The sequence below is a fragment of the Pezoporus wallicus genome, unplaced genomic scaffold (assembly GCF_028554395.1).
Source record: "Pezoporus wallicus isolate ANWC-B61680 ecotype Strahan unplaced genomic scaffold, APGP_CSIRO_Pwel_v1 contig_593, whole genome shotgun sequence".
Classification (NCBI taxonomy): domain Eukaryota; kingdom Metazoa; phylum Chordata; class Aves; order Psittaciformes; family Psittacidae; genus Pezoporus; species Pezoporus wallicus.
Genome location: NW_026642342.1, coordinates 5,593,608 through 5,615,812, shown reverse-complemented (window position 1 = coordinate 5,615,812; position 22,205 = coordinate 5,593,608). Strand labels below are relative to the sequence as shown.

The 22,205-nt window shown below is 39.5% G+C and overlaps 1 protein-coding gene across 3 annotated transcripts in view; it reads left to right on the top strand.

The window, feature by feature from the left end:
- The window catches only part of CRB1 (crumbs cell polarity complex component 1), a 102,908-nt gene that overhangs the window by 34,597 nt on the left and 46,106 nt on the right, over positions 1-22,205 (top strand). For 2 of the 3 annotated variants that reach the window (XM_057429142.1, XM_057429144.1), the window contains exons 3-6: positions 3,510-3,705; positions 7,122-7,261; positions 8,528-8,710; positions 18,147-18,176. In XM_057429142.1, coding sequence (XP_057285125.1) covers positions 3,510-3,705; positions 7,122-7,261; positions 8,528-8,710; positions 18,147-18,176 — 549 coding nt within the window. The remainder of the gene's footprint in view (positions 1-3,509; positions 3,706-7,121; positions 7,262-8,527; positions 8,711-18,146; positions 18,177-22,205) is intronic. The other variant, XM_057429143.1, reaches the window with a different exon arrangement.

The window sequence follows — 22,205 nt, the reverse complement described above, 5'->3', positions numbered from 1 at the left end:
GACACAACTGAAGTGGATTCTCCATTGCCAACAACCACGTTAGCGTGAACTATCAGGGGTACATGTCAGATCCAAAACCCAGTCTTAGCCCAAAACAACAGCAGGAGGAAGTGTTTCAGTGGAAGACAAAATAGGTGCAATGAGCCATTTTCATACTTTGAGCAATACCTTTTGCTATGATGTAACCATAGCTGGGATGAGCTCTCTACAATATGAAGAAATTATTCCTGATAAGTTCTCATGCATTAGTCTTATCAATCATGCATACACCATGAAAATATTTAGGGTAGATGCATCATAAGCCTTAGGCACTTAAAGGCAAGCAGGGGCTCAGCAGCCTCTACAATGGGATGAAGTATCTCAAGTACACATCTTTCTTCCCAGCAAGTTCATGGCAATATCATTGTGGATACTGATAGCAAACACCACTGCCCATCAAATGACAATTGCCAACAAAGCGAAAAGCTGGTTTCCTTCCTCAACTTTCGAGTTTCAAACCAGCACTCCTAACTTTGTGCCCTAGCCAGACTCACAGAGGATTCAACGCAGGTTACCAGCTCTGACGAGATTCCCATACGCAAGACTGCAATGAGGGAGGAGCCCAGCAGTATTTGCTGCACGTCAAAGGGTTTTCAAAACAAAGATTAGCAGCGCACAGGTACATGCAAAGTGTGCTTGTTGCAGTTCGTAACTCCACGCTGCTGAAACCTTTGATTTGGTTTAGCCCTGCTGTTCTCCTGATTGTGTCTGCATAGTGCAGTGTTGCAAGACCTGTAACAGCTTACATCTGTGCATGGTGGTTAGCATAGGCCTGGGCTCAAAAAAGAGGAGCCTTGCTCCAAGAAACTGACCTCTTCGCTCTGTCTAATTTCTGATGAACAATCTTCACATCCTTTCAAGGCTGGTGCCTAGAAAATAGCTGTCTGACACTTGATCCAGTCTATGGCACATAACATTACTGTATACAGATTGAGGAATTTGGGGACAGCACTACAGCACAGGAGAGCAGAAGGGGTGACCTGCATACCAATTTCCAGCTGTACTAAGAACATGCAGGTCCTCCTGGAACTACACTGAGCCTGCAAGCCCCTGGTATCTTTGACCAGAAGGTGATCTTACAATATACCTGTAGGCATGCAAGTTTGAAAGTATTTGCTGTATTTCATTCATCCTCGCCTCCATTTACTTTTTATTGACTGTGGCTGTACAAAAGTGCATAGTAGGATTCATTTGAAAAGCAAGCAGTATAAGAAATAATCTTAGTTCTTCAAAGAAACTGCAAAAGTTGTAAATAACAGTAATATCTACCTTCCCAGTCTTTCAATTCAAACCACTTGTGTGGTTTGAATTCCTACCTGCTGAAATACTCAGCCCGCTCTAGGACGGAAAGCCTTTGCTCTTGATGGTGTAGTCCCATGCAATAACTGTGGCAGGGCTGGTCGGTGCTCTTTTTCCTTTTTGGCATATGATAATTGGCATACAGCATATTTATGACAGAATGTTAGACTGAGGTGAAAATGCAGATCTAATCCTTTCATCTCTCTTTTTCACATGCAAGAAAGCCTGACAGCAGATTCAGTAGAGGCTAAGGAAGGAATTTCCCCTGTTTGCATGGCATATCAAATTGGCTGGATGCATTATACAGAGAGAAGTTTCCTTCTGAGGCAACATTGCCAAAGGCAGGTTACTGGGCTTGATAGATTAAAGACATGAACCAAAACAACAACGCTATGTTCTCATGTTAATTGTCAGGCTGTTCTCAGGCCTGTAGTTTTAAATTTGGCTGAACCGAGGATCAGTTGAACAGGGCTTGTTTTGTCACACGATTTTTAGTGTTCGCAGTAAGCTGTTAACAAGCTCTGGCAGATTTACGGTCACTAGACATAATTCTGCAAACACATTGTTTATAATTACAGTGAATTCACAGGGCAATGACCACAGAGGGATTGCTTACTATATCTGGATATAATGTACATTACCATAAAGCCATAAGAAAGCGTTCCTGTGCTAGGGTCTCGTGATAGGCTCCCACTGAAAGTAGTGGCTAGCTGATCAGTGAACCTTAAACTGAAGGCATGGGATCATTGACTTCTCCCATCCAGTGTTCTATATGTAGTCTCAGGGAACTATAAAAATGTGTTGTCTGAAATTAGAGCAGTAGTATTTTTTGTTGCTGGAAAGATGAACTTGCACTTTAATGTTTAAATACAATGAAAAATATAAGTTAACATGCTCCATTTTTTTTTTTCATTCTAAAATGTTTCCAGATATTTATCCTTAATATGGATTTAATTTTTTTTTTTTTAAATAAAGATGCTACATTCGAAAAGGTCAAAATAAATTAGTAACTTAGTAAAAGTGCTAAGTATTAGCAATCTCAGTCAAGACTGTCAGAAAGATATTCCAAGTTAGAATGTACAAATCTCACAGCAGGACTGTGGCTGGCTAAAGCAGCATAAAGAAAGAATTAGAGGTGAGCTCTGAAATTAGTTATGAAGATAATACCCATAATCAAAACTTGGCTGTTGCCATCTTTTGAAAGCCTGCTCCATCGTCTTGTACTGAAAAATTCATCCTCCAAAGAAATTAAACCCATTCTCAGGGCTGCAGACTCTCTTTCAAGTAGAGAATTCCCCTGGAAACTATTTACAATACTACTGCTACCTTGGTAAGCCAAATAAAGATGGGGAAGTCCACATATATAATGAAGTTTCTTCATTATAATTTCCCATTTTGTGTCTGGGTTGTGGCAGATACCGTAGCTGTTAAAAGAAATTTGATTAGCGAATAAAAGTTATTACTTAAAAGTCACTTTATTACTCAAAACACTAAGTAGGTGCATAAGCATACAAACCCCTGATAGAAGCAAAGCAGGACCTGCAAGGCATTAATTATACATTTTTCTTAGTATTTCTTGGACTGTGCTAGAGATAAAAGGAGTGCAAATTTAACATGCAAACTATCCTAAATAGCTGTAATCTAATATTAAAACTGATAAAGGTCCAGCAGTTATCTCTGAAGAGCAGCTCCAAGATTTTGACCTGTTGCAAACACAGCATCGTAACCAACTTATTTACATGTAGCTAAATCTTAAAAGGCAATAAACTGCAGCTAAACAGACAGCTTCCCAATGAATTCAATTAACTCTGCAGCTTCAAACAGACTCTTCTGAGGTCATTAAATTACTAGTTATTTCTGTGTTTTATAAGACAGTAGCATGGTTTCAATAATCTGAACATTTTTTGTTCAGTTTCCGTGTTCAAGTTCACATAAAAAGTTGCTATTCTAACTATTCTTTTGCATAACAGCTGGCTTGTTCTTTTGTAAACTGCCAAACCCTGAAAAACTAGTCTTGCAGTACACATTGAGGAGAGCTGCCTTTCAAACATAAGCAATTGCTGAAGAAAGAAAGATTATGTGGATATTGTACTTAAAACGGTCCTTGCTGAGATCTTCAAAACTAGCTATCTCCTACATTTGGGGTTTGCTCATTTTCTTTGGTTTTGAAGGTACAAACTGTGAGCTGGAAATAGATGAGTGCTCGTCACAGCCATGCCTCAATGGCGCGACCTGCCATGATTCCATCAGGAGCTTTTCTTGCTCCTGTGCACCGGGCTTCCTCGGCGACCTCTGTGAAACCGACATCGATGAGTGTGTCAGCCAGCCATGCCTCAATGGGGGACAGTGCCTGGACAAGGCCAACGGGTATGTCTTCTACAGCTGGGTATCACTCGCGTGAGGTGCTATCAGCTCCTCTGTTCACAGATGAGAATGCTATGAGAGCCTGCACTGCCAGGTAGCTGATTTCACTTCAAATTGTGGATTTCACTCCTTGATCCTGCACCGATTTCAGTTTAAATTTGAAAAAGATTAAATAAAGCAAGTCTGGTCTCAGACCCAATAGGACAACAAAATATTTATGGCAAAGACTGACCAAGAAGTACATTTTTCACATTTATGCTTAAAAACATATGCAATGTGTTGTGTTTCTGGCTATGAGGATTGTCATTTAAAAGTGAATTCTTCTTCTAACACTTGTCAAACTTTATTTTCCAAGAGAGACGTGAGAGTGTATAAAATTGAATTTGCCAACAGCAGCTGCCCACACTGACAGACAGAAGCATCAGAAAAGAGAGGCAGAGGAAAACTGTAGTAACCATAGTAATAGATACCATTAGGAAATGTGTCAGGAACTTTACAGGCATATAGGAAAACAGCTCATTATCCAAAACAACCTGCAGTCCATGGACAAAGAAGAAAAATTAAAGAGAATACAAGCCAATAGCAAAGTGAACTTCTCCACCTACTGTTAATAGCCTTACACAGAGGTCGGAGCACAGCCCAGGCAGCCAGAGCTCTGGCATTCATTCACCAGTAATGGCTTTAGATACTCAGCATGAGATTCCCAAACTGAAAATACATACATATAAGCTGAGTCTGAAAGTTTGTAAACGTATCCATGCAGGTGCTCCTCTCACCAGTATAAGATTTGTCCTCTGTTGTGTATTTTTCCGGTTTTTATAAAGCAGTTTTGAAGATCTTAGTTCCCCAAAAATCAGTCCAAAATTCATGGCAGCAAAAGGTGTGCTTGCCTTGAATGAGGGGGTTAAAAGATCGTGTTCTGGGAATGAGTACATTGTGTTGACATGGCACCAGCCTTGTGGAGCTCCTTTTCAGCAGCACTGAATGACTCTGAACAGGACAAAGCAATTTACTATTTTCCAGTGTAGCTAAAGCATGACAGCAGGGAGAGGGAGGTCACCTTGCACCAGACTAGTTCACAGCAGACACACTTAATAACCTGCGAGCCTTTTGAGGATACATGCATGAGGTGAGCAACCGGGATGCTCATTCAGGCCAGATTTAATCCTCATTTTTCTCCTAGTTTTTGAAGCTGAGGTACATGTAAAAGCAATTTTAATTGGCTTGTAATACTGCAGGATATCTGGAGAGCGATTGGAGCTCTTACTGCATTTGTTACATGATGAAAAGGGTTAGACAGCAAAGCAATTCAAAACCAAAGGGTGCCTAACAATTTCCTTTCTTTTGTGTGTTTTTCTGGGTTAAATGAAGAACTGTAGTCTTTAACTGTAGTTTCCTTTTCTGACTAATGCTGCGGTATAGCTGAGGCTTTTGTGTGTGTGCCATCAGCTCTCTCAGAAATGTGCAAGGTTTAGCACTAATAAAAACCATAAATACAAACACCAAAACAAATTCTCTCCCAAATTTCAGACTGATCTATCAGTGATGTTTCAGTAATTCAACAAAGTAGAACTTGCTCTCTTACAAAAAGAGATCACATTATTGGACATTTCTGATTTAAAATCAACAACTTACAGAAGTACGTTATTCGGACCTACAAAACCTGGTGTGCACAGACACAGAGGATACCTCTGCGTGCTCCAACTCTTTTTTTTTCATTGGAAATATTCCCAGGACCTTCAGTGTTCTTTTGATTGCATGGGAAAGAATACCTGCGTGTATTGCTTTCTGCGCACTGTGAGAACATCAAACAAGAAACCCCAGAATATGTTAGGTAGAGTATCTAAGAGTATTGCTGTTTGCTCTTACTAGAAGGTGGCATCTGCCTGTTCAGTCATAGCCTGCCCATAAGCAGGGCACCCTCCAGAATCCTTTAAGGTCCACAGCAATGTCAAACACTTAAAGATACCAGAGAGAAAAGGCACACAGGTGGGGCTTCACATTAATCAGCGAGTTGTGAATATTTCTAACTTCTCCATGATTCTGGACCCAAGGGAAAAAGAAGCTTGGACTAAGGCAGAAAAAAATCTTTCCCCACAAAGCTGAACAGCACCAAACTGAAGGCGCGTAGAGGAAGTGTGTGAAAAATACAGCAGAAGAAAAGATTTCTGCTTTAAGAGCATACCTTGGAATTAAAATTGTTTTTCTGATTCACATCTTCCTCATTACTTTTTATACCCTAAATTCAAATGCCACCTGGCCTAAGCCATCTCTGATTTTGATTTAAGAATAATCCATACACTAGTAATAAACTGTCCTGCCAGAAATTTCTGCTTATGTACACTTAACCAGTGTAGTAAAACACTTACGCTTTTTGGTCTGTTAGACTGCATGAGTCAGTTCTCTGATGTTCTCTTATGGTCACCAGTTATGCTTTCTTTCCATATATTTTTTCCAACTCTTAGGTATTAAGCACAGACATTATCAAATAAGTATACTTACCACTTGTTCAGCAAGATTCCCCATGATTTCAATTATACAATAACCACTGTATCATTTTAAAGCAATATAAGAATAATTTTTTGTTTTAAATCATTAAACAAAGATTAACCAGGCATACATATTTAACATTACTTTAATGCAAAAACTTGTTGTTTCTTACGACACAAATAAGTTAACCTTACACCTTATGATCTAAGCATGTGAGTTATGTATTTTATATCTAGCTAGTTATAGCCAGTTCTCTTGAAAAATACCCACAGACAGAAACCCCAGACCTTACTGATTAACTGCACATTATTCATTTATATATACCAGTTAGTTTACTTCTAAACCCATAATAGTAACAATGCTATCAAAAAGAAGATTGGTTTACTGTTATTATTGGAAATATGAAGCAATTGACATCTTTGTTCTAACCTAACAATAAAATAGTGGTTTTCATCAAACAGAAAATATCACCTAGTCAAGAAACAGACAACGCCTGTTTCAATTTCTGTCAGTCCAAGAGAAAAGAATACTAACACACTTTGTACCTCTCCCAGTTTCATTTTGTGGATAAGGTTAAGCCTACAAAAATCACATTGGAAATTGCAGAATTTTCTTTTCTCCAAAAATTTTTCAAAAGAAGAGAATAAAAAAAATAAAAATTAATAATTCTTAGAAAAAATAATCTGTCAAAATCAATTTGAATTCACAAGCAGGTTTTTTTCCCCAGACAAAACCACATATTTCAGGAAAAAGCTCATTGTTAATTCCCAATTTCTGCATTTTCTCCTGGAGCACCAGATGGTCTCGAGCCTGGACTCCACTGTACAAGCTGCTAGCCAAGACTACACAAGAAGCCTGTGCATGTTTGGGAACAAAGCCCAGATATCCTCACTTCCACTTAAGAGTGAACATTGCATTCTGTGTTGCAGGTACAGCTGTAACTGCACCGGCACTGGATTTATGGGCCTACACTGTGAGACCCTAACTCCCTTATGTTGGTCACAACCATGCTACAATAATGGCACTTGTGAGGACAACACTGACAATTACACATGCCATTGTTGGCCAGGTAGGCTCTAAGTTATTTAAATGCTCTCATTCCTTGTGTGGTAGATATAGCTTTTTCTGTTTGTTTTGTTTCGGTCTGAGTATTCTTTTTTGTCTAATACAATTAATGGTTGAAGCTACCTAATCTTAAAATACTCTATGGGCTTGTATTTAGATGGGCTTCACTCATCATGAGTCAGAGCCCTGTGGGTAAGTTGCTGTCTTTTTTCAGCTAAGGATTGTTTTCCCTGCACAGCAGAACTGGGCAAAAACAAAAGTGCCAGTATTAGGGAATCAAGATAGGAGACGAGTCAAAGTTGGAAGCCATCTCCTAGTTTCTTAATCTGTCAACCTGTGTGATACATTCATCACTGCTGCAGCTGACCCTTTTTTAGTCTTCATTAACATGACTTTTAAACCCACCTAAAAGCTCATGTTTCAATGCAAAATGTTGTTTGTTTATGAATAAAACTTAAGCTAGGTGTTACACTCGGAAACTAGTCTCCTTCAGCACTGCAAGTTCTTGCGTCTAGCAGTGTAGGGTGAAACATGCTGGCCTGTGTTCTCCTCTACCAGCAATGTTTTCATATCCAGCTGTTTGCGAAAAGGCTCCCACATCCCCATTGCAGACACAGAACCTGAGTTCTCGAGAGGCTTTGTGAGTCTTCCAGCACATGGACTAACTTCAAGAAGTCTCTCTATAACATTTAACATCTGCATCCTTACTGAGGATGCAGGAGCACAGCTCACTGTGAGGAGTTAATACCACAGTGTTCTTGGACTACACAGTTCTTGGTGCATTAGGAATGGCAGAACCCTTAGCATTTTCCGGAAACTGGGGAGTTAAGTGGCACTTCAAACTCCAGGTAAAGCACTTTATGAAAACCTTAAGTTATACTCTCCGACCTCCTCTTTCATAGGCAGGTGGTGCAGAAAAGAAAGAAAACTTTACAAAGCCTGAGACCATATCTACACCACAATGCAGGGGCTTGTTATCCACGTGGATTCCACATTACTTCCAAAAAACACCCCTGAAGTCTGTACGGCACAGCAAAGCTCAGCTACATAATGCAGAATAGCCATAGCAATATCCTGCTGCTGAGCCCTGGCAGAGAGCTGCAAGGAAATGTTCACACCTTCAAGAAGCAGAGGAAATCTTTTAGCACATGACAAATTCTGAAACCAAGCATTTCTGATATTCACAATATATATTCAGAATAGCATTTTTGTGTCTGGAATGAATGAAGAGCACATTAATTGAATGCCTTCCCCTCATGGCTCTTGGCAGGCTATGTGGGTTCCCGCTGCGAGGAGGACATCGAGGAATGCAGCAGCAGCCCCTGCCTCCCTGGGGGTGACTGTGTGGAGCGCTCCTGGACCCACTACTATGGGAGCATCCCAGGCCTGCCGCCAGCCTTCAGCTACGACCAGGCTGAGGGATACATCTGTAGCTGCAGGCCAGGCTTTACCGGTAAGATTCCTTCTGGGAAAGCTTAGGAAGTGACCTACTGCAGTATTCTGTTGTTTAGGCCAGGCTATAAATAAATCTTTCAAATAAGCTCTGTGTTTTAAGGTGCCATAGTGTGAAGGGTCCCTCTGGTGGTCACTACGGACGCGTTTCGTAGGGATTTGTATGGGATAAAGGGAGCTGGGTGCACAAGTTACAAACATGACAAGGGAGCAGCAGCTGGGTACGGTCCCTAAGGCAGCCCAGGCGGGAGAGAGACGTGGTTTCTTTCATCACTTTGTCCACAAAGCCTCACTGTTCATAACCACATTTGCTCAAACAACGCATAAGCTTCAGTTGGCAGGTGTGCTATCATGAGTTTGAAATTCACTGTGCACAGGTATTCTATTACATGGATGACAACCATGAATAATAAATGAGAGTATCTTCATTAAATGGCCATGAAGAAACAAACACTCTTAAGATTTTGGTGTTTCTGTCTATACAATCCTTTAATAATTCTACACAGCAGCAAGGGGAATGGCAGGAACACTTCATCTGAACACAGGGCAGCATTTTGTATAAATATAGTAGTGTAGCGTGTCAGTGCTATTTTACAGCTTAAGAGAAAAATAATTTTAGGTTGTGTACATAGCTGTGTTCTTAAGGGGGAAAAAGCCTTGCCAAATTACAGATAACCATAATCCTTAAAAAGATGTATTGAGATTTGCATTTGACACAGCCACAGACGAGTTTGGATTGCACACTTCTGGGTCTACAGCATTTTTCTATCAACTCCATTCTCTTGTTCTTTCTAAAGGAAAAAATAACTAATAGCTGAATTCATTTTACCAGCCCTCAGTTTCTTATCCATTTCACCTGCTGAGCAGCTTATAAACTTTCTTGTGCTTTCCAGCGAGTTGCATGACTGATGCCTGCCATGTATCAGGTGCAAAAGTATATGGAGACCACAACTTTCACTTGGAATTCCCAATTTATTTTTCCTTAAAGTGGCGATAAGACTTCTTCCTTTCGTCCCATCCTTTCCCCTTAACTGTCCTTCCCTATTCTGTCACTAAGTGTTGCTGTTGTTCTTTTTGTTCTGCCTAAGAGAGTGTACTATGAGGCTTCTGCTAAGGCTTGCAAAGTTACCCAGACTGTCCTAATCACCCTTACCTCTTCACTTGCCACGTCTTTCTGGTTGCTTCCTTCTAGTAATGTCCACCTCTCAAGTTTCTTTTGCCTCCCCTCTTGCCCTAGCTTTAAAACATCTGTGCTCTGTGAGACAGCCCAGACAGTGATTCCTTTTTTAATCATCATCTTTTATCCTGTCATTTCCTTATCAGTTGCCTTCACCTGGCTTATTTGCCTGATTTGAGTTGTGATTCAGCTGGTTTCATTCACATGGATGACTTTCCTATTCCCCAGTGAGTACACAGAGTCTCTAACACTGAAAAAAGTACCAGAATACATTTAAATCAATTATTCCTAAACATTTCAATAGATAAGCTCCTCAACCACAATGCAGAAATCTCCAAAACATGACTGAGAGAAGTCTTAGAGACCCTGAAATTTCTGCTGACTTCATATGCAAATTATATTAAAGTCTTTAACACCTTATGTAAGTTTAGTTATTACATTCCTGTAGGATTATATTATATAGCATATCTATAACTATACATACATAACTTTCATTAGAAAAAATCACAAAATAGGTCTACTAACCAAACAGCGTACTCAGACAACTGGAGGCAGGAAGAACATAATCTTTAACAAAGATGGTTGTAAAAGCTGCATGTGAAATGTCATTCAGTAGCATGCTACAAAATAATGGCACAACAAGGTTAATCTGGCTGCTTTTGTCAGCTCCTTCCCTGCCTTTGTTTTTCAGCATGGCCTAAATTTTAAACTCTTCTTTTTGTTGGCCTGTGTGAGGTACAACGCTGTCAAGCAATTCACATGTTTATTGAGAACACAGCAGGATTACTCTGACTGGCACCTAGCATCCTAGTCTCCCAGGATTTGCTCTAACAGCCTTTAGGTACAATGCAGCCGTCCTCTCCAGTCACCCCAGTAATACTCTGCATTTTTCTTTAGCCCTTCTCCCAGGTAATCTGGAAGTAGAAAATGCTCAAAATGAGCCTCAGCCTCCTTGCGTATCAGAAACATACACACAAAAAGCCTAAAGGGTGGAGTGGAAAATTCAATTCTCATGGTGATAAGTAATTTCTCCAACTATAGCCAAGTTCATGATACATACACCACATGTTCTAATGGGAATTAAAGATGATTAGAGCTGGTAGCAGGCAGTATGATTCAAGGCAGCAGATGAATTGCTGATCAGGATCCCTCACTATATGGGTGCTTATCTAATGTATATGAACCAAGAGACACCTGGAAAAAAGGTCAGATCCTTTCATTCTGTATCAGTACAATTCATTGACAGCTGAATTTCTGTGGCTGTAGGTCAGGAGTTCTTTGAGCCTTAACACCTGAACAGTTGTGCTTTAGACATAAAATCTCAGATTCCTATTGAAGCAGGGCAAAGATTTTCTTTCATAAGTCATATTCAGTAATTTATTGTGCCTCTTTCCTCAGTAAAGCATTCACAGAATATTATACTTCACTGTTCAGGGTAATACAAAGAAATAATAATCTACATACCCTACATTGTGAGGGCCTGATCCAAAAGCCATTGAAATCGATGGAAAGATGTCATTAAGTTGAGGATGGCTGCCAATTTTTAACAAGCATAGAATGGTATCTTTGAACTTAATGGATAAAATTGCAAATGCATTACTGTAATTCAACTGAAAAACTGAAAATACCTGCCTTTTGGACTACAGTCTTAATCCCAAGGGCAGTAGATAGTGGAGCCTAAATACACGCCTATGTCAGGATAAAATACTTCCCCACCCAGCTGTGAGAAACGAGTAAGTATTATCTGGCAGTATCTTGTCATAAATAGTGATTTTTCAGGTGACTTGAAAAACAGTCACTGGCCATAATAAAAGTCTTGGAAGGAACAAATCTGCAACAAATTTACACAATTGAATTCTTCAAAATAAAAAGCAAAAACATCAGTCTGGAGACTTCATCCCAGCTAGAAACTCTTTGAGGCCATTCGATAGAGGCCATATCATAGATAAAAAATTTCTGCACAGATTCTACAAAGGGTTAAATTCTTCAGCTCCCTATTAAAACAAAAGTTTCTGGGATACTCAGGTTTCAAGCGGTCTCGGTACTTCTGCAGTAGCAAGCCCTAGGTTTTTTATATTACCTTGGTTTGCTGTCCCCTCCCCAGCACAACAGCACTTTTAATAAATTGGGCTTTCATTGAAAGGGCTTGTGATTTGTTACTGCTAGCTAAAGGCAGTACTTACCCTGGAACTGCATCCCTTCATACCATGGATATATTGTATAGCTCTAGCACTGCACATTTTTTAAAAAGACTGTTATTTGAAAGGTTAAACTTTTCACTTTGCTCATGAAAACATGTGGGAAAGGAGGAGGAGGGTAGAGCTATGCATTTGGTAGTGACTCATTTCACCAGGTTGTAATAAACTTAACACCATGTCAAAATTAAAGAGCTTCTGAACTTACAAGGTCTATCAAGTGACACATTCCAGGGTTGAACTGAGCCAAGGAGCAGTGAGTGTGGAAGGCAGGTGGCTCCTGCTCCCTGTGCCTTGAAAGCCATGCTGCCCATGCTCCCCAGGGGTGTGCGACAGTACTGCTGGCAGGAATGAAGATCATCCATTTTGTTTCAGCAGAATGATTGGAAGAGGAGCAGAGCCCACCAACCTATTTGTAGGCAGAGTGCCTGCTGCCTGCTGACATGCAGACGAGTGCTGGCTGCTGAGGACCTTTTTACTTCTGGTGTTGTTATCTGATATGTGCCAGCTGTGCCATCAGCACTGCTGCTTGCTTTGGCATCATGAATCCCTAAGTGTTCTTGGCCTTTTCATTTATTTGTCTTGTTTTCTGGTTTTCCCTTTTAAATTTCTTTGGCCCTTTTCCCAGCCTGTTGGACTGCTGCAAGAGAAAATGATCAGACTGGTTTCGTATGCGTACTGAATTCCTGGCATATGCACGGGGGAAAGAAACTGTCTCCTGGAGCCAGAAGATAGGCAGATAAATGGCCAGTATGAGAGAGTACTGAACACTCAACTAAAGAAAACCTCAGCCCAGATACTGAGCTGTGAACATCATGGGACCGGTTCCAAACCATTTGGACTTTCATTCTGCACTTAAGCCAGGGTGAAAGAAACACAGACGCATCCAGGCAATTGTGCTTCCATTTCTCTGCACATCTTTAGACGCTGCAATAGGCAGACCACCCAGCAGATGACAGGCTAGACTGTCTCAGCCAGGCATATTCCCCTCCCCTGGTCTGTGGCAGTATATACAGACATAGGTATTCTTTATGAGTAATGGGTAGGATGGGTAAGATAGTAGGCACAGTATCAGTAACTTGGGAAGCTTAAAATACATGCATATATTTTTGGTTTCTTTATTTCTTAAATTCCCTTCTTAACCAGCAGTTAATGATCACAGAGCTGCCATCTTTCTTAGGTACATAAAGTGATGTCAGTCTTGCAAAAAATGAATCAAGCAGATGAATAGAAGAGTTCTCATCTTATACCCAAACTCCAAATATATTTTTTCTTTTATTTCCTCATCTGTCCTTCAGCTGTTCACACCATGGTAGTCAATCTTTCCTCTGTTATACCAGGTTAATTCACTTTATTGCATGGCTTGTCATCACAGTTTAAAAGGTTATTTTCTCTTGATTCTGAGACCCTGTTCTGGGAAAGAATAAGGGCAAAAAGGAGGAGATACAGAGAGAAAATGCAGTTTTTAAATTAAGAACATTTTAAGGGCACCGCTCATTTTTTCAGTAGGACTCGGGCTTCTCCCACAGGCAAAGCAGGGACTCAAATTCAACATTAACAGGTCTGGAGGTACTGTTAGCTAATAATTATTCCCGCAGGAACAAAGGTTCAAAAAGTAAAATGCTGCTGCTGTCAAGCACCAGTCAAGGTTAGCTGGTTTAAGGAGAAAATCCAATACATGTGTGAATCACTGAAAAACAGAATTAGGACTTGATGTATATATAGTCTTCTTACCACTCCGTCACTGCAGAGAAGTTGTAATGGGAATGCAAACATACACCTTTCCTGCCTAAATTCAATTCACAATTGGTAGAGGGTCCCCTTTACACTGTTGGTTTGCTGTGAAAGATTCCCTTACAAAATCAACTTTGTGGTGCTGGGCAGTTGTGCAGCAAAACATTAAAAATTGTCGCTATTTTCTGAACATGGGGAAGAAGTTACTGCTTTCCTAGAGATATTTCTACAGTGCTGCCTTATCTCTGTTCCAGAATCCGTGATCTCCTTATACTCTTATGTTCAAAAGCACAGGGAGGGGAGGGGGAGATCTCTCTCTGCTCCGAGCCAGTCTCTGGCAGCTCCAGTATTACAAGACCAGCTTAGGCAGGGCTGTACCAACACAGGATGCCCTGAGGGCCTGGAAGACGCTTGCTGCTGTAAAAGCACTTACACAAAAAAAAGACAATTAGCACTTTTTCCACCTCTACTAAAGCCTCTGATCTTGAAAGAACATTGGAGAGGCTTTTAATGATTCTATTCCCTAACGCTGTTTAACATTTCTTCAACTGCTAATCATCCTGGTAAGGAGATGTTCTCGTTGTCATCAGAATTGGTTCCTTCTCAGTCTTCCCCATCTCCTCTACTTTTGTCACGGAGTTCTTTCTTCTCTTTTTTTCTGAAGTTTTGGTCAGGCTATTCTCTCGGAATGGCAGAGTGTACCCTTTAGCCCTGCTCTGTAGACTACTCCAGGGAAAGAGGCAAACAGCTTTGCAGACTCCGAGAATGCAGCATGCTCACTAGATTCTTGCTTGTCTCTTTACCCACTGTTGATCAAACTGCTTTCTTTGCAAGAAGCACTACTTATTTCTCATATGCTTAGCTCCCAAATAAAATCATTGTTAAGTTAGTCTAACCAGTCCTTCTCTGAATACCCTTTCTCCTCCAGAAGCAAAGGTGAGGTTGAATTCAGAACTGGCACAGTCTGTGCTGTAATGGACATATAGAATCATGGAATAGAATCATAGAATAGTTAGGGTTGGAAAGGACCTTAAGTTCATCAAGTTCCAGCCCCCCTGCCGTGGGCAGGGACACCTCACACTAAACCAAAGGCTTGTCCAACCTGGTTTTGAACACCGCCAGGGATGGAGCATTCACAACCTCCCTGGGCAACCCATTCCAGTGTCTCACCACCCTATCAGGAAAGAATTTCCTCCTAATATCCAATCTAAACTTCCCCTGTTTAAGTTTTAACCCATTACCCCTTGTCTTCTGAAGGAAGCATACCTCAGAACACTGATGGCAGAACTGCCATTAGGCTGTATCTGGAAAAATTCATGAATTTGTCATTCCTGTATCAGTTTCCATTACAGAACTATGGGACATTTCTATTTAACTTCTACTGCAGGTAGTGCTCCTCTTCAACCACTGTAAGAAACACCATTTAGTGCAAGAAAGTGTAATTTTTACATTCTTCAGCCACATAAATCACCACAGCAGCTAATACTGGCTTGAGTTATTTGTGGCAGCTCTTTCCTTTACAGCTTATATCTTGCGATACTTTGTGAGATCCTAATAGCATTTTTTGCAAAAATTAATCTTATGACTTAGTTTGCCTCCCTGCATGCAAGAGCAGTTGTTTAAATGCACCAATTCCAGTTGTAATGGTTACCTAGTGTTTATCACTAAACAATTATGATTTAGTGGGAGCACTTCAGAAAACAGCAGCATATATCTGTAACCAATATTGCTACAACTTGATAATCTTTCTGTATGTACCACAATATTCTGCAGTTTGGGTTTCGATTCACTAAAATCTGACCATTTCATGAAAACAAGCAAATTCAGTTACATATCGCCACTGTGAAGTATGTCTTTTCCCCTCTTCAGAAAGACCGAACATTAAAGTCCAGTATGATGATGAGGTATGACATTACCTTTTGAAGAGTGGAGTCTCACAACAGCCCATGTATTTGTACATCATTACCAGATCCAATTACCTTATTTAATGTACTCCAAGTAGAGACTGATACAATTTCAGATCCTAGGTACAAAATATGAACCAAGCAGTGCACTAACTATGCAGCGGACTCCTTTTAATGAAATAAAATTTGAATTTATTGAAAACTTCAGCTTGTCTCTATTATTCCTATTGTGCAAGGGAACCTTTTGACAGAAGATGACTTTTACTGACAGTGACAATCTACATTAAAATTTTGTGAAAGCTGAACCATGATCATTAAGAAAGGAGCCCTTGGGCTTTCCATGGCAATGCTTTACAGAATTAACCCCCGGACCTGAAAATCTGTTTTCAACCCTGAAAATTATACTTGAGGCCCTAATATATTTATATATATTTTTTTTATGAAAAATATGCATTACATGAAACTTATCTCTCCTCTTCTTGGTGCAAGTTTCACTGAAAACACAGAAGCCACAGACATGACTACTGCATTATTCAGCACCAGAAAATGCCCAAATGTAAAGTTGTTTGGGGTTTTTTTTGAGTTATAAATATATGAGATTAAAACAGTAGGAAGCATCTACCAATATTATTTTCAAAACATATATAGATTCTTATGCTTTAAAATCTGACAGCTGACCCATCATTACTATGATGTATTTACCCTAGTTACACTGATATGTTAAGTTGTACAATGTAGTCCTCTGTGATTGACAGAGCCTGCAAGCAGTGGATATTTTGAATCTGGCACATCTCTCTGTGTTAAACCATGTTGCACACAAACACTTTTTAGCATGAAAAGCTTTTATCCTTGAAGGGAAGGAGGAGGGGATGAATGGCTTTCAATCCATCTTGCAAGACACAGGCAGATAATGTCCTAAGATTTAAGGAATCTGTAAGTCCAGTGCCTGTCAGAAAGTGCTTAAAAAAACGGGGAAAAATAATAATAAAAAAAGACAGTTGTTTATTATTTGGCAGCAAGAATAACGCTTTTCAAGCATCTATTATTTTCCTGTCAAATATTCCTGGTGGGTCATTCCCTCATATGATCGACTACTTGTTAAAACTAGTCTAAATATGCAGTAAGAATTTTACTTCTGGGGCTCTCTTCAGGCTCTGTCTACTTACCTTTTTGATTTCTTTCTTAATACTGTGAATAAACTTTTCCTAGCCTTTTTAATTGGCATGCCTCAGATACTTATAGTCTCCTACAACCCAGTTTTATCACCTCTTGGTTGAGCTCATGAACCCGCTCAGTTCCATCTTTGCCTATTGAAGAATCTCTCTGGCCTTTTAATTTCTTGCTTGGTTTGTCAGCCCAGCAGCATGCTGGATCCAAACAGAAGACTCATTTTGCATTACTCTTCCTGTTGTTGAAAAACTAGTAATCTTCATCTCCCTTATATAAACAGAAAATGCTATGCACCTCCTGATATATATTCTGATGTAAGTTCTACATGGCTAGCACACCCTGGCATTAAGCATAATCCAGTATGTTTCCTAAAGAGAGGCTTTTCTTGCATATACACGTTCACTCAATGGCAAAGACAACCACTAGTGAAAGCAAAGTTTAAAGTGTGGTCTAAGCAATAACCATGCACAAACCCTGGAGAAATCAAAGCTATCGCACATACTAAACTGACAGCAGAACTTTGCTCATCTCCTTAAGAATTTGATTGACCATCTCAGGAGCTACTTTACAGCATATGCTTTTTAGCATTGTATTGCATAAGCCTACATCATTCTGGTCGATTTACAGCCAAATGGCAAAGTCAAGCAGATGCACAACTTTTCCACAAACAGAAATAAACTTTCTTTAAATCTACACATTGTACATTTTTCATTAATCTGGATGAAGTTCTTAACAAGTAGACAGTAAAGAGAAGACCTGTGCTATGGGACTAATATATTACACTTCCTCAATGCATTCTAATTTATGGAATATTTAAGGTCAAAAGTCAAGTGATAAACAAAATGACCCAATTTAATAGTTTAATGTTTTACTCAACAGATGATTTTGAAAACAGCCTTAATAATCTTACCATTGTGAACCCCATTAAAATACAGTTTACTGGAAATACAGTAAATTATACAACCAACCAACCAAACATTTAAGAGGCATTCTCTTTTCCCCCAGTAACAGAGGAACTTAGAAGTGGCACTGCAGAAGCTGAAGGAGTTCAGTCAGAAATAACACATGGGCAAGTAGTTCTGAACCATATGCACGTATGTCTAAAAGTGTGTACACACATACATATGCGTTAATACACTTATATATAAGCACATACATAATAGCTGCTTCAGGGTACCTTTTTGGTCTGCTAATAGGAAGCCTTTCTTTGATCACTCATTAGAAAGGTCTACAACTTTCATCTTTTCTATTTTGAAGTGCACAGTTTTCTCGCTGGATTGTTTTGTGGTAAGAATGAAAGATTTGTCTTTATTTCTTTCTGCGAGATTTGTGGTATGCCATGCATAAGCTTGTTAATAAGCAGAGTTTATGTCATTCTTCATTACTAATTAATTATTTTAATTGCATGGTTCTGACAGTAGGACATGTGTGATGCTTGCATGCCAAACCTGTATATATTTTTTATGAAAGCAATATTGGCCTATATTCAGGTAAGAAGTCAAGATGCATGAGTAAAGTTACTTAAGATGAAAGTATGCAGGCTGCTATCTTGCTATGGCATCAAAATGAATGGTATAATGCCATTCATCACTTGATTCTTGTAGAGGTTACAGTTTTTATGTAGTTTAGCTACTCTGTTTTCATGATCACAGATTTTAATATTCCTTTGAAATAAATACCCTTTCTTACATATAAACTTCCCCAAATAAGCCACAACAGTGGGGTAACATTCTTGTTCATCCTTGGTAAAGGGCTTTACTTGGTAAAATTCTATTCGTATTACACCTCCAGAAAAAGTATAAGCTGCCCTAATATGTGAAAATGTGCAATTTGCTTGAACTAGCATCAGCATTCTGGTACCAGCGGGGCTCTGAAAGATATAAACGCTTAAGAGAATTAAAAGTTCTCTGTACTCCTTCTGCACCTATTAGCCAGTAGAGGGAGCATGCAACATTGTCAATGTATATCGTCTGCTACACGTTAGAAAAATCTAGTTTTAGCTGATATTTCAGCACCATCTGAACTGCAAGATGCTATTTCTCAAAGGTTTTGTGATGAACAATGTTTGCTAGCCCAAATTCTTAACATCATTTTTTAGCTTTTGCACCACTGTTTGATTAACAGAATCGTCCATGAGGAGCTCAGGGATATTGGTCTTTGGCCAGTCATGCAAGGACCACTCAGGGCTGAAAGAGCTATGGGAAAAACAAGCACTACAGTTTTAAGTACAAAAGAATGATTTGATGATCCAGATAACGGCTATTTCTACTTAAAAATCTGTTAGCGCCTTGGAGGCTTGGCTTTCATATAAGAATAACACCATTTTCCATCCCAAAGTATTGGGTTTTACTGACTATTTCAGTGGCCTGCTGGTGGAGCTATTGGGGTGAAAGGAAGCAGAGGAATTCCAGTCCTGCTAAAGACTGAGCATCCACAGTGAATTTTGCACGCCTGCTTAACAAAAAATGTTTGACCCAAGCATTGTGCAAAATACTCTTGTTTTCCTCTTGACTCTTAAAATACCAGCAAAGGACTATTGTAGACCCTTACATAAGGTTCCCATAATGCCAGTGGCATAAATGAAATCAGTTTTTAAAGCATAAAAAGCACCTCATCTAGGCTCAGAAATGTCAGTAGTAATTACAAACTTTGTTTTCAAGTATAATCAATTCTTTATTTATGGTGTGAAATGTTTTTTACCCTTTTGAACTTTTGCTATTCTAAGCCAAGCAATATTGTTGGCATGTTCCTTTAAAAATAATTGCTTCTGGACTGAGAAATTGAATGTCAAGTTCCAACTTGATATAAATTAAATGGGTTACATTAATAGTCTGGGCCGTGGTAGAAGTGAGTGTTTTGATTCTGGGTTTCACTTCAGGACATGACCTCTTGATCACACAGGTCAGCACAGATGGGAAATATTGAAGGGATACCTGAGGTTGACGTAGGGAAGAAAGTACTGATGTATCACAAACTGTCTGATCCATTAAACAGAAGAAATGTCAGACTCCACTGAGGGTAAAGCTTAGTTGTCATAGGTCATTATGCTTTTCAAAAAGAAGTTAAAAGAGTAGAAGGAAAATCACAATGATGGAAATCCTCAGGGCTGTCATGTACACACAATCTTCTAAACCTTCTTGAATTAACACCGCCAAGCCTATGTACAGGAGGAACAGAGTAAAGAATCCGAAAATTCTTAACTTTTACAGTACAAGTCTCAGATTTCCCACCTTTACCTGTTATAAAGGATATTTAACATACAGCATTTTATATTTAAGAGCAGGGTATCTCTACAGCTGAGCCTCATAGTTAAGTGATCAGGTCTTAAGAAGAATTGCACGCATGAGAGCAATCATGTTTGCAGATCAGGCAATACATGGCTCTTAAAGGGGAAGGAAGGGTGAATCGGAGAGAAGTTTAAATGTGGAGTTTTTTTCTTTGAAATATTACTGCCTGCCTTTACAATTTACTTTCATTTCAACTTCTGAGCAACCCCAGCTCTCAGCTTCTCCTGATTTTCCAAACCCTTCATTATCTTCATGGCCCGTTGTTGGACCTGCTCCAGTACGTTCACTTCTTTCTTGTACCTGAGGAGCCCAGACATGGTCCTCATGTGGTTTTATTGTGCTGAGTAGAGGTGAAGAGTCACCTCCCTTGACCTCCTGACAACAAGCAGCATGCTTCTTAATACAGCCCAGAAGGCTGTTGGACCTCTTTGCTGCAAGGGCGCGCTGATGGCTCATGTCCAGCTTGTTCACCACCATGGCAAAGCTGCTTTCCAGCCATCTGGTCCCCAGAGGATGGGGTTATTTGTCCCAAGGTACAGGGCTTTGCAAATCCGCTTGCAGAACTTCATGAGATTCATGAAGGTTGCCTATTCCTCCAGCCTGTTGAGATCTCTCTGGCAGCACAGCTCTTCCAACTTTGTATACAGAAATGCGTACATATATAGAATTCCAATTTTAATTGTTAAAAAATAACAATAATTAAAAAAATCACTTTCATGCCATTGTTGTATTGTACTCAGTTTTCTAGCTCATTGGCAATTAATTGTCACTGATGAGTCCCAGGTCTAAGGTCTCTTCTAGGACATAAAGAGTATGTTTAGACACTAAGTAATAAAAATAAGCTGGTAAAGCGAGCACCAAAATTAATTTTATGTGATATACTACATAAAAGCTCTTACATGAATTATTCCCTGTAGCATCTAGCTCTTAATTATTCACTGTTTGCTAATAGGATGAAAAGTGATAAAGCCTTGTATTTTTATGTCTGTTCATTTGCACCGTTTCAAATAAACTCTGAGGTGACTATAATAAAGCAGAATCTGCCTCTTGTTTAGGTACCTGGGCTGACATTTTCTGGTTCAAGGAGAATTTCAAAGTTAAGCTAACCTTTTACTGATCACCTGAGTGCTGGGCCCTTTAAAAGAAATGATTTTGAATTAAATTAGAGAAGGACTTCTGCTGATTGTGTAAGGAGAACCAGATTAACCACTCTTTCTCTGGCTGATAATGAACTTTGCATTTTCAATAAACAATCTCAGAGAGAAGAAAAAAAGCCTAGTATAGACAGCTAATTTATGCTAATAATTAACTGCTAGAAATAGATTTGGTGGAACTGATTCAGATTGCTCTCCCACTGTTGTAATTCTTTGAGTCTGGCTGTGTTAAAACAAGGCATTATTACAGAAAATCATAATAATCAATACAATTATGGCTGTAGTCAGTCCTATGGGCACTGTTTTTTCTTAACAGAGAGAGTTCAGAATCTGTCATTAGGCCTGTTTGTGGGGCCAGAACAACATGATAAATCACTACCTATAGTAATAAATAAACTGTTTAAATGCTGGACTGTGAACATGTCTCCACGGCTACAGAAGTTAACTGCAGCACATAAAGACATATAAAAAATAGATTTAATGTAGCTATTTGTCTAAAACTTACCCAGGAAATACCCCAATAAGACATCCAGCACACCATAGCAAGCACACGCAATCTCAGCTGAAGTCCAGGCTATCCCATTGCTATTGGCGTCGTTATATGTCCTAGCCAAAGTGAAACTAGTTTGGGTCTCATGCTTCCCAGCTTCAAGATGCATTAAACATATGACACCTTAGGTAAACAAAGCCATTGTTTAGATGAGTTTTCATACTGTAAAAGAACTTAGATTGTAGGGAATGAAATGAATGCTGCTGCTGAAGTGAATAGAGGCAAGATCTGTCATTCCCATTGATAAAGAACTGGACTGAAAGATCACAGTCCAAAGTCTAAGGTCTTTTGCAGCTACATCTGCTCTATAGCAAGTCACAGCTAT